We start from the raw sequence: 12323 nt of genomic DNA on the forward strand, positions 1-12323 counted from the left end.
TTATTCTTTAAATATACATTTCACTTGTGGTTAATGTCTAATTCCTAACTTGAATTTACATACTCTTTGAGGAAGAATTTGATTTTTACTATCTGTGACAGATGGCTATTTTCTTGCATATTATTTTATGGAACATTATAATTTAGGTTTAAAGAATATAAAAATCGAGTTGGGCATGGTGGCCCATGCCTTTAATCCCAGCACTCACCTTTAATCCCAGCACTTGGGAGGCAGAGGTAGGAGAATAGCCATTAGTTCAAGTCCACCCTGAGACTACAAAGTGAATTCCAGGTCAGCCTAGGCTAGAGTGAGACCCTATCTTGTAAAAAACAAAAATAAAAAGAGGGTTGGAGAAATGGCTTAGCGGTTAAGCACTTGCCTGTGTAGCCTAAGGATCCCAGTTCGAGGCTCGATTCCCCAGGACCCACGTTAGCCAGATGCACAAGGGGGTGCATGTGGCTGGAGGCCCTGGCGCACCCATTCTCTCTTTCTCTCTCTCTGCCTGTTGCTCTCAAATAAATAAGTAAAAATAAAAATAAAAGAAAGTAAAAATCCCTGGTGTGGTAGTGCATGCCTTTGATCCCAGCAATCAGGAGGCAGAGGTAAGAGGATCACTGTGAGTTCGAGACCACCCTGAGAGTCCATAGTGAATTATAGGTCAGGCTGGGCTACAGTGAGATCCTACCTTGAAAAAAAATAAAAATAAAAATTGATATTGGCTATTGAACATGAATTGCATAACTGAATTTTATTTTATTTAAAAATTTTGTTTATTTTATTTATTTGAGAGTGACAGACAGAGAGAGAAAGAGGCAAATAGAGAGAAAGAGAGAGAGAATGGGCACTCCAGGGCCTCCAGCCACTGCAAATGAACTCCAGACTCATGCGCCCCCTTGTGCATCTATCTGGCTAATGTGGGTCCTGGGGAATTGAGCCTCGAACTAGGGTCCTTAGGCTTCACAGGCAAGCGCTTAACTGCTAAGCCATCTCTCCAGCTCGCATAACTGAATTTTAAAGAAAATTAATTTAAAATGTGGTAAAGGGGGACAGAATTCTTCATACTGTAGAAGACACTCTGAAGGCAGATTCATACAAATATCTTTTTAAAATTTTATTTATTTATTTATTTATTTGAGAGAGAGGGGGAGAGAGAGAATAGACACACCAGGGCTTCCAGCCTTTGCAAACGAACTCCAGACACATGCATCACTTTGTACATCTGGCTTCTGTGGGTCCTGGGGAATCGAACCAAGGTCCTTAACCACTAAGCCATCTCTCCAGCCCCCAAATATCTTTTTGTTTTACTATTTTATAGCATAATTTAAGGAGTTTTATAAAATGAGCACAGAGGCATAGTTAGCAGCATTACTCTTATTTGCATATCTGCTCTCATATTAAACAAAGACCATTGGTAGTAGGATACATTTTAGAATTAAAAGAAGAAAATTTTTCCAAGGAGATTATAGTCACTCCATACTGTCTTTATCCTAGAATATGATCAGTATTTGCTCAGGCATGAATCAGTGTATCATGTATCATTGACAACTCTGGTAAAAATTAAATACTATCAAGAAAGTAGAAAATTCTTTGACCTAGTATGTATTATGTTCATTGGACAAATGGAAACCTGAAATGTTATTCACAGGCTTATCTTAAATTTCTGCCAGGCAGTGAACAATATTGCAATATATGTATATATAATAATTAAGGTATTTAATGTCATTAGGGGGAAAGTTCAGATTTTTCTTTGTTTTTAGGATGTACACCTTACATACTGGTTTTTATCTTGGTACACATGGCAGGAACAAACTAAAACTATTGGATCTGTTGCTTTGTTCTCAGATGTGTATGGACTCAGAGAAACATATGATCTACACCTTTGGTGGTAGAATTTTGACCTGTAATGGCAGCGTAGATGACAGCAGAGCCAGTGAACCACAATTCAGTGGGCTGTTTGCTTTCAACTGTCAATGTCAAACCTGGAAACTTCTTCGAGAGGACTCCTGTAATGCTGGGCCTGAGGACATCCAGTCTCGGATAGGACACTGCATGCTGTTCCATTCAGTAAGAATATTCTGTATATTAATTGCATTGTGGTGTTTTGTCATGTGTATCTTAGGAAGAGAAATAGTAATGTCTTGACTCTTCTGCTAGAGATCAAAACTGAGCCAGATGTGATAGCTCATGCCGCAGGAGGATCACCCAGAGTTTGAGGCTGGCCTGGGGCTACAGAATGAGGTTCAGGTCAGACTGGGCTAGAGTGAGACCCTACCTCAAAAGAGAGAGGAAGATGTCAAAGCTTTTCACTGGAAATAAATGATTAGTGTAGCAATGAAGAGAAAAAGAAAACGGTTGATTTTTGAGGTTCTTTTTTTTTTTTTTTTTCTTGGTTTTTCAAGGTAGGGTCTCACTCTGGTCCAGACTGACCTGGAATTAACTCTGTCATCTCAGGGTGACCTTGAACTCAAGGCAATCCTCCTACCTCTGCCTCCCGAGTGCTGGAATTAAAGGCGTGCGCCACCACACCCGGCGATCTTGAGGTTCTTTCCATCAACGTAGTAATTCCTAAATGGAGATCCCCTAAATACTAATCTAGACCATGTTATGGCTAACTTTACTGATTGTCTGGGTAGTGTGGCTATTTCCCTTTCATATGACTACCATGTTTCTTAGTAATTAGAAGGGTAATTCTTACTGTTGCTTTTTCCTTTCTACTGCCCATTAAGTATAAAGAATTTAGAAGTTATTTTATACAATTAGAAGAAAATTTATCCACAAAACCAATTTATACTCAACTTTTTGAAATGTTTTAATGGAATCTGTCTTTTATAAACAAAGCATTAAAACAATACACAGAATATTTTATGTGTCCTTTAATATTCATATCTTAAACATGTTCTCTCTATGACATAGGAAGAAGGGTATACTAATGAAGGTCAAATAGTCTCTTTGCTTTTCATGTGTCTAGCTTACTTTAGCTTCATTCCCTGGTAATTCTGTTACTTTTAAGTTTATTCTTACATGTTGTGCTCTGGAGTACTGTAAAGTAGAATTCAGCTACTACATTCTTGTATAGTAGGGGCTACACCCACAGATTCAATCAGCTATGGATTTGAAAGATTAAAGGTAACTGTTTTGTCTCTACTGAACAGTTGCAGAGTATTTACGTAGTCAGCACATTATATTTGATATTAAAAGCAATCTATAGATGATTTAAAATATATGAGAAAATACATGTAGGTTTTACACAAATACTGTGCCATTTTTTCTAAGGGACTTGAGCATCGACAGATTTCATTATCCATGTAGGGTCTGGGACTAATCCTGTGCTAATATTAAGAGACAGTTGCACCTGCGCATTCTATAGTACACAACTAATACAGTCGTTTTAAAGAAATTATAGTACCACATCATACCCAACCAAAAGTAGTTTATTAATATTCCATATACTTAATCTGCAGTCATTGTTCCAAATGTACTGAAAAATATCTTTTCAAAGTTGGTTTGTTGAAGTCAGGATCCAAAAATATTTCTATATATTACATTATATGTCTTAAATTTCCTTTAATCTATAATACTCCTCCCTCATATAGTCTTCCCACACATGTACTACTTACTTGCTCTTCCCTAAGAGAAAGTTTAAACTGAATAATGTGTAATCTATAGTGTGTCACATTGTCAGTTTGGCTGATTACATCTTCACAGAGTTACGTAGTATGCTTCTCTATCATATTTCCTATAAATTAGCAGTTAGAACCAAAGGCGTGAGTTATATGCACTGTCCTTCTTGGGGAAAACCAAAAGGGAGCATACAGTAACACTTCATAAGGGGTATGATTACAAAATATCAAGAGTCATTTAATGTCTACTTGTCATTCCTTTGATATGTTGGTGGGTTTAGGTATTATTGGCCTTATTGCTCAATTACGAAGTTTCCTATAACCGAAAATCTAAAGATTTTGATATTCATTGTCTAGATTTCATTAGGGTTTGTGGAAGGTAATTTTTATAATGTTGCCATTTCTTCTGAATGTATTAATTGTAATTCTGTTTTAAAACAACCACCACAACAAAACCCCATTTTGTCATGAGCTGTTTGGTGACCCAGATATGTAAAACATACAGAATAGACAATATAAGCATGTGGTTCTAGGGCCAGGCACTGTGGTGCATGCCTGTAATTCCAGCACTCAGGAAACTGAAGCAGGAGGATTTCAAGTTTGAGGCCAACCTGGGCTACATATACATAGCAAGTTCAAGTCCAATCTAGAATATATAACAAAGCCCTGTCTTAAAAATCTGAGTGAGTGAATAAATGAATGATGATTCTTTTGCTGATTTCCATATAAATGAATTGAGGTTCTCAAGTTAACCAATGAGATGTTTTTACTGTAATTATGAACTTACAGAGTTTTTATATATGTGATGTTTTCAAATTCAGTGCTGTCATTATACTTTTTGATGCTAACTTGTATCTAACCTTTGACTTAGTAAGAACCTCCTCTCCCATACATACACACTTAATTTTAGTAAGAATTAAATAAATTGTGAGTTCATACTGATAAATTCAGTTTAAATTAACGATTTTTTAATTTAATGACTGATTTTGTATTTGTGTATCTTTGGAGGTTAAAATCTTACATTAATTAAAAAAATAAAAATAAATAAATTCAAGAAACTTAGAAATTAAAAAATCTTACAATGATATTGCATTATTTGTTTTATCTGTAAAATATTGTAAACTATTAGAACTTAAAATCATCTATATGCTATATAAGATTGCTTTCTCATTACTTTTCAATGGAGTTGGGCCATTAACAATGAAGTCAAGTCAGGTGTGGTGGCACACGCCTTTAATCCCAGCACTCGGGAGGTAGAGGTAGGGGGATCGCTGTGAGTTCAAGGCTACCCTGAGACTAATTCCAGGTCAACCTGGGCAAGAGTGAGACTCTATCTCGAAAAACAAAAACAAAAAAACCAACAACAATGAAGTCAAAAGAATGTGAATTGAAAGTCACTACAAATGGTGTTCTGTACTATCATGTTCTGTGTGGTCACATCTTTATATACAAATAGATTTATTTATTTTGTATTTTCCCAGGTGTTCTTGTTTGTTTGTTTGTTTTTGTTTTTCAAGGTAGCGTCCCTGCTCTAGTCCAGGCTGACCTGGAATTCACTAAGTAATCTCAGGGTGGCCCTGAACTCATGGGTGATCCACCTACCTCTGCCTCCCGAGTGCTGGGATTAAAGGTGTGCACCACCATGCCCAGCTTTTCCCAGGTTTTTAAATTTAGTTTTGTTTTCTAATTAAATAAGAACGTATATGGTTATAAACTGAAACTTCACATAAACAAAGCTACTTTTAAGAGAGTTCTGGGGTTTTTTTTAATTAATTTATTTTTTGCATGTGTATGTGTGGTGTGCATATGTGTGTTCATATGCATGTGGGCATATGTGCCTGTGCACCTGGACATGTGTGTATGCATGAGTACACATGCATGTTTGTGGATGTGCATGTGAAAAACAGGTTGACATCAGATGTCTCTTTAATTACTCTCTGCCTTATTTTTGAAGGACTCTCATTGAACCCAGAGCTCAAAGATTTAGGCTAAACCATCTAGCCTATAAGCCCTAGGAATTCCTTCCCTGTCTCTGCCTTCCTGGTGCTGGGATTAAAGGTGTATGTGAGCATGCCCTGCGTTGACAAGGGGGCTGGGGTGCTTGTGCAGCCATCTTCACAGCCCAACTTCTGGGTTTCCCCTGCTGTCCTTTATTATGGTTTGCTTTATACACACACATTCATATTCTCTTCGTATATTTATTTCTCACACACACGCTCATAGGCAAACCAGATATTACTTAAGTCCTTCCTTCCAAAAAGGAAGTAAACTTACTGGTCTACTTTAACAAGATGTCTTGGAGAGTGCCTATTAGTAGTATATAGAGAACTCCTACTTTCTTCCTTATTCCACTATGGTAGTGTTGCACAGCATCTATTATGAAACACTTCTGTGGAAGTTTGAGTTTTAAAAATACCATTTTAATTTTTCATGGAAGTGTCTACTTTTTCCTTTTTTCCTTTTTCAGAAAAATCGTTGCTTATATGTATTTGGTGGTCAGCGCTCTAAGACCTATTTGAATGATTTCTTTAGTTATGATGTGGACTCTGATCATGTAGATATAATATCAGATGGCACCAAGAAAGACTCTGGAATGGGTAAGAACATTTAGTGATTTTTTTCTTTCATGCCTCAACTATTTTACATAGAAAACTGTCATTCATTTTCTTTTCTTTCTCACAACCTTTATACTGTCTTGATTTTTTTTTAAATTTTTATTAACATTTTCCATGATTATAAAATATATCCCATGGTAATTCCCTCCCTCCCCACCCCCACACTTTCCCATTTGAAATTCCATTCTCCATCATATTACCTCCCCATTACAATCATTGTAATTACATATATACAATATCAACCTATTAAGTATCCTCCTTGTCTTGATTTTTTTAAGAATAAAACTCTACAGTTCGATCTGTTAACTCTTATTTCATGAGGTGGAAAGATAATACGTGAGTTTCTGAAGGAACTGTGTCAGTGCTTACTGGGGGTAGGCTTTGTAACAAGAATATCTTAAAAATTATATTATTCCCTACTTGCTAATGCTGTCTACCTTCTGTTTTCACTATAGTGAGCTATATATTAAAGTCTAGCATAGTAGGGTATGTCTGTGTTCTGAGGGAGGTCTTCATGTGTTTAGAAACACCTTGTATGTTTGCAAGGTTGAAGTTACTCTTCTAATATGATAGTGAGTTTATGTGCACTGCTCTGGCCTTATTTTGATAATTTATAGTTTTCCCAACACAGTAATTGCTTTGCCTGTGATTACTATGTCCAGAAGAATGGCTTTGATTCAGGCCAGATTTGAGCAATAGGATAAGAAATCAGGTCAGCTTGCTTTTTCTTTTAGTTGTTTAGTATAAAACATATCTTACTGATGGTAAAATAAAGACAAAAACACCTGCATTATGGGTATTATATGTTGTTAATATGTTATTATAAGCTTCTTCTAAAACAAGACCAACAAAACATTTTAAAGTTGGGCTGGAAAATGGGTTAGCTGTTAAGGCTGTGGTCTGTGAAGCCTAAGGACTCAGGTTCAATTCCCCAGGTTTCACATAAGCCAGATGCACAAGGTGACTCATGCATGTGGAGTCCATTTACAGTGGCTAGAGGCCTTGGTGTGCCCATTTTCTGTCTTTCTGCCTCCTTCTCTCTCTCTCTCTCTCTCTCTCTCTCTCTCTCTCTCTCTCTCTAATAAAATAAAAGAGTTTTAAAAATGTTTTAAGAGCTGAAGAGATGGCTTAGCATTTAAGGCACTTGCCTGCAAAGCCAAAGGAGCCAGGTTCAACTCCCCAGAACCCACATAAGCCAGATACACAAGGTGGTACATGTATCTGGAGTTCATTTGCATTGGCTGGAGGCCACACCCATTTATTTTTTTTTTTAAATCTTTTAAAGTTAAGTTGTTCACATTTAAGAAGAACCCCTCCATTTTTTTTTTTATTTAACTAAAAGCTAGCACTAAAGGAAAATATTACAAGTGGAGTCATTTGACTTAAGAACCATACTGTCATCCTTTCTATTAGAGTGCAGACCAGAGGCTTATTATCTGGGAGCCTTATTCCTCACCACTACCACTACTGCACTAATAAAATGGGCAGTCTTGCTGCCTAAGCCATAACACAGTGGCCAGGGTCATAGTTCAATACCCTACAGGCTGCCCAACAGTAGAGTACAAAGACAATGAAAATAAATACTTTCTCAAATTTAAAATTGTTGCTTTTTAGTTTATAAATGGTCCTCTGTAGGAATTAATGCATTGAATTAAACAAACTCCCCTATCCTTAAGACATATTGTTTTGTATAGTATAGCTTCTCATTGCAGCATAAGGAGAAATTTGAAAAGCTTCTATAGCAAAACAAGTCACATTCAAAAAAACAGGATTTAAAGACAGAAATCCTCAGCAATGTTAGAAGCCATAAGGTAAAGAAGAGCTGCATTTCAAGAAACCTGAGAGAAAGTTCTTATCACTTGGAATTTTCTTCTTAACCAAAAGAGGGAAGAAATATTTACAGATATTTAAGGTCAATCAAAAGAATGTGTTTGCGTGCTAGAAAAAGAAAACTCTGGGGCGGGAGAGATGGCTTAGCAGTTAAGGCCTGCAAAGCCACAGGACCCAGGTTTGACTCCCCAGTACCCACATAAAAGTAGATACACAAGGTGGTGCATGTGTCTGGAGTTTGCTTGCAGTGGTTGGAGGCCCTGGTGCACCCATTCTGTTTCTCAAATAAATAAATAAAATATTTGTAAAAAGAAATAGAAAATCCATTAAACAATAATTGGTTAGAGTGTCATTTTGTTGTCATTAGAGAAGTAATAATTTCCTCATGGTAAAGAATTTAAAAATATAGAATGCTATAAAAATCAAAACATCAGAGATAATGTATTAACATTTTTAAAATTTTGTGTGCACACATGCATGCGCACACATATCTGTACTCACGCAGTACCCCGTATGTTTCCTCATCTCAGGTGGCTGGAACAGAACAGCTAGAAGTTCTTCTCTACTGCTCTTCTGCCTGTTCTTATTTTGAGCTGGAGTCTTTTACTGGTCTCAAAAATTGCTAGTCTGTTTGTTGTTACTTTTGTTTGTTTGCAAGTTCTAGTCATTCTCAGATCTCTGCTCCCCTACAGAACTGCATTTACAGATGTGCCTGCCACACCCAGTTCTTTACATGGGTCCTGTGGATTGAACTAGTCTCTCAGGGCTTCCTCGGCCCTCATACAGTACGGGAGGTACTCTCTTTTTCTAATTTATTTTTTATTGACAGTTATCATAATTGTAAACAATATTCCATGGTAGTTCCCTCCCTCATACCACTTTCCCCCTTTGAAACTCCACTCTCCATCATATCCCCTCCCCCTCAATCAGTCTCCCTTTGTTTTGATGTCATGATCTTCTCCTCTTATTATGATGGTCTTGTGTAGGTAGTGTCAGGCACTGGAGGTCATGGATATCCAGGCCATTTTGTGTCTGGAGGAGCACTTTGTAAGGAGTCTTACCCTTCCTTTAGCTCTTACATTCTTTCCACCAACTCTTTATTTAGTAGTATATTGTTTAGTTTCCATGATTTTGTGTATGCTCTATTGCTTTCTTGCTATTGATTTATAGTTTGATCCCATTGTGATCAGATTGAGTGGAAGGAATTATTTCAATTTTCCCATATTTGTTATGATTTGCTTTGTGCCCTAATATATGGTCTGTTTTAGAGAACGTTCCATGTGCTGCTGAAAAGAATGTGTATTCTGCAGCATTTGGATGAAAAGTCTTGTAGATATCTGTTAGGTCCATTTGTTTGATGACCTTGCATCTCTGTTTATTTTTTGCCTGGTTGACCAGTCAGTGATGAGAGTGGGGTGTTGAAGTCATCCACTACCACTGTGACCCTAGTTGTAATAGTGTTTGTTTGATGAAATTGGGAGTCCCCATGTTAGGTGCATATATATTTAGGATTGTAATATCCTCCTGTTGGAGTATTCCTTTAATCAATATTAAGTGATCTTCTTATTCTTTCCTACTATTGTTGGTCTGAAGTCTACCCTGTCATATATTAGGATAGCAACCCCTGCTTGTTTTCTAGGCATAATTGCTTGAAACACCAACCTTTCACCCTAAGATAGTGTTCATCCTTTGTAGAAAGGTGAGTTTCTTGGGGGCAGCAATTTGAAGGATCCTACTTTTTATCCTAGTCTGCAAATCTATGTCTTTTGCTTGGAGGATTGCGGCCATTAATATTAAGAGTTATTGTTGAAAGATGTGTATTTATTTTTGCCATTTTTCTTGTTTTGTAGTTCTTCCAGTTTTACATTTGCTCTCTTGTATTAACTAGTATTTGACTATGGCTTGTTTTTTTTCCAGTTCCTTATGTGTGTGCTTTTCTTTCTCTAGCATGGAGGATCCTTTCAAGTCGTTTCTATAGAGCTGGTTTTGTCTTCAAATATTCGTTTAGCCTACTTTTGTTGTGGAATGTCGTTATTTTTATGTCTATTTGAATGGATAGCTTTGCAGGATAAAGTAACCTTGGTTGACAATTGTTATCTTTCAGAACTTGGAATACATCATTCCAGGCCCTTCTGGCTTTTAAAGTTTGTGTTAAGTAATCTGCTGTGATCCTGATGGGCTTGCCTTTGTATGTGACTTGATTTTTCTCTCTAACTGCTTTCAATATATTTTCTTTGGTTTTTTGTTTTGTTTGGTTTGGTTTGGTTTGGTTTGGTTTGGTTTGGTTTTTCGAGGTGGGGTCTCACTCTGGTCCAGGCTGACCTGGAATTAACTCTGTCATCTCAGGGTGACCTTGAACTCATGGCAATCCTCCTACCTCTGCCTCCCGAGTGCTGGGATTAAAGGTGTGCGCCACCACACCCGGCTCTTTCTTTTTTTTTTAATGTTTGGTAGTTTAATTATAATATGACAAAGAGAGGTTCTTTCCAGGTTTTGTCTGTTTGCTATTCTAAAGGCTTCCTGTATCTGCATTGGCATCTCTTTCCCAATTTGAGAGGTTTCTTCTATGATTTTTTTTGAAAATACATAGTATGCCTTTGGAGTGACATTCTACTATACCTTGAGTTTTTATGTTTGATCTTTTCATAGTGTCCCCAAATATCTTGAAATTCCCATTTCCTATTAGTTTGTCTTTCTCTTTATTCGACTATATTAGATCTACCACCTGGTCTTCTAGTTTAGGTATTCTGTTCTCTTATCCATTCTACTAGCAAGATTTTCTACAGAATTTTTTTTTTCACTGACTTTGTTCTATGTTGGTAGTATTTCTGACTGGTTTTTCTTTATTATTTCTATTTCTTTATTCATGTCATGTATTGACCTCCTTATTTCATTAAATTGGTTTCCTGTGTCTTTGATTCCTTTGATTTCCTCTTTGATTTCTTTGAACACATTTATAATAATTCTTTTGAAATCTTTCTCAGGCATTTTTCTCTAAATCATTCTCACTGGAGGTTATTTCTGATGCATTATTAATACTTTTTGGTGGATTTATAGTGTCTTGGTTTGTTTGTGTGTTTCTTGTATTATAATACAGAGATTTTTGCATCTTGGATTAATTTAATGCTTGGGTTTTCTAGTTAGGTATAGTATTATTAGATGTATCAGTCAATCTGATGTTATATATCTTCAGGGTAGGAGCTTAATGTGCTAGGTGTGGCTCTTAAGACTCTCAGAGTAACCACAAAAGTGACCCTAGATGTTGGGATTTCCTGCTATGAGAGTATTCAAGTAGGCTGAGTGGAGCAGAATACAGGCAGGTTCTAAAATTTAACTAAACAATATACACATTCAATGAAAAACAGCACAAAATATTTATGCAAGAGTAGGTATTATGACAACCAAATCCTCTAAGAAAGTCACAGTCCCTAAGGATGTGTGTTGCCCCACACCATTAATCCTGTCAACTGGGAGGCTAGGATTTCTGGCCTGTAGAGGGTTCCAGGTCAGCTTGTGACCAGGTGAGACCCTTCTCCAATGAATGACAGAAGAGGAAACAAAAGCACTATAAATCAGGAAGCAGAAATGTCAAGCCCAAAATACAGTTTACTTAAGAATGGCACATCCAGCCATCCATCAAATTTAACATATAATTTACCCTGACTTGGAAGGTGCAGTTAGCACTTCTGATTCAAGCCTATGTACCAGGCTTATTTGGTGGGTACTGACCTGGTGTAATTCCAGTTACTGTTTGTGATGGCTTTGATCTCAATTATGTTGCATGCCCACTTAGGTCCCTCTTTGCTGCACTGTTGGCTCAGGTAGGCTGGCTGGGTCATTGGATTGCTGCTTTGATCACCTTTCCCGGGTGCTTTGTAGGTGAGCTCCCTTCCCCAGGTTTCTGGTACTTGCTGGAGCTTGTGCTAGCTTGGGGGGCGGGAGGTTGAGGATGGTAGTTGTTCTCCTGCTGGTCCTTGTGATCCTCTTCCTCATGAGCCACTCTGTTGGTCCCTGCCGTCCTCGTTTCATGTTTCTTGAGCTTGTGAGGAGGCTGCTGTGAGTGGAGAATCTTCTCACCTGGCTCTTCCTGCGCCTCAGGCCGAGCCTGGTGGCTTTGGCCTTGCAGACCCGGTGCTGCCGCTGCTGGAGGCACTTCTGCCTGCTTCTGTGGGCTCTAGATGCTCTGCATCTCTCCTACTTCTCTGCTGTGGTTGGTAATTTATTTTACACCTTCCCTTTTTAATAGAAGAGTGTATTT

At 37.5% G+C, this 12323-nt stretch overlaps 1 protein-coding gene across 3 annotated transcripts in view; it reads left to right on the plus strand.

The window, feature by feature from the left end:
* Window positions 1-12323, plus strand: part of Mkln1 (muskelin 1) — a 144205-nt gene that overhangs the window by 108842 nt on the left and 23040 nt on the right. For all 3 annotated transcript variants that reach the window (XM_045159991.1, XM_045159992.1, XM_045159993.1), the window contains 2 exons: window positions 1843-2064; window positions 6088-6217. In XM_045159991.1, the coding sequence (XP_045015926.1) occupies window positions 1843-2064; window positions 6088-6217 (352 nt within the window). The remainder of the gene's footprint in view (window positions 1-1842; window positions 2065-6087; window positions 6218-12323) is intronic.

The sequence above is a fragment of the Jaculus jaculus genome, chromosome 10, assembly GCF_020740685.1.
Source record: "Jaculus jaculus isolate mJacJac1 chromosome 10, mJacJac1.mat.Y.cur, whole genome shotgun sequence".
NCBI lineage: Eukaryota > Metazoa > Chordata > Mammalia > Rodentia > Dipodidae > Jaculus > Jaculus jaculus.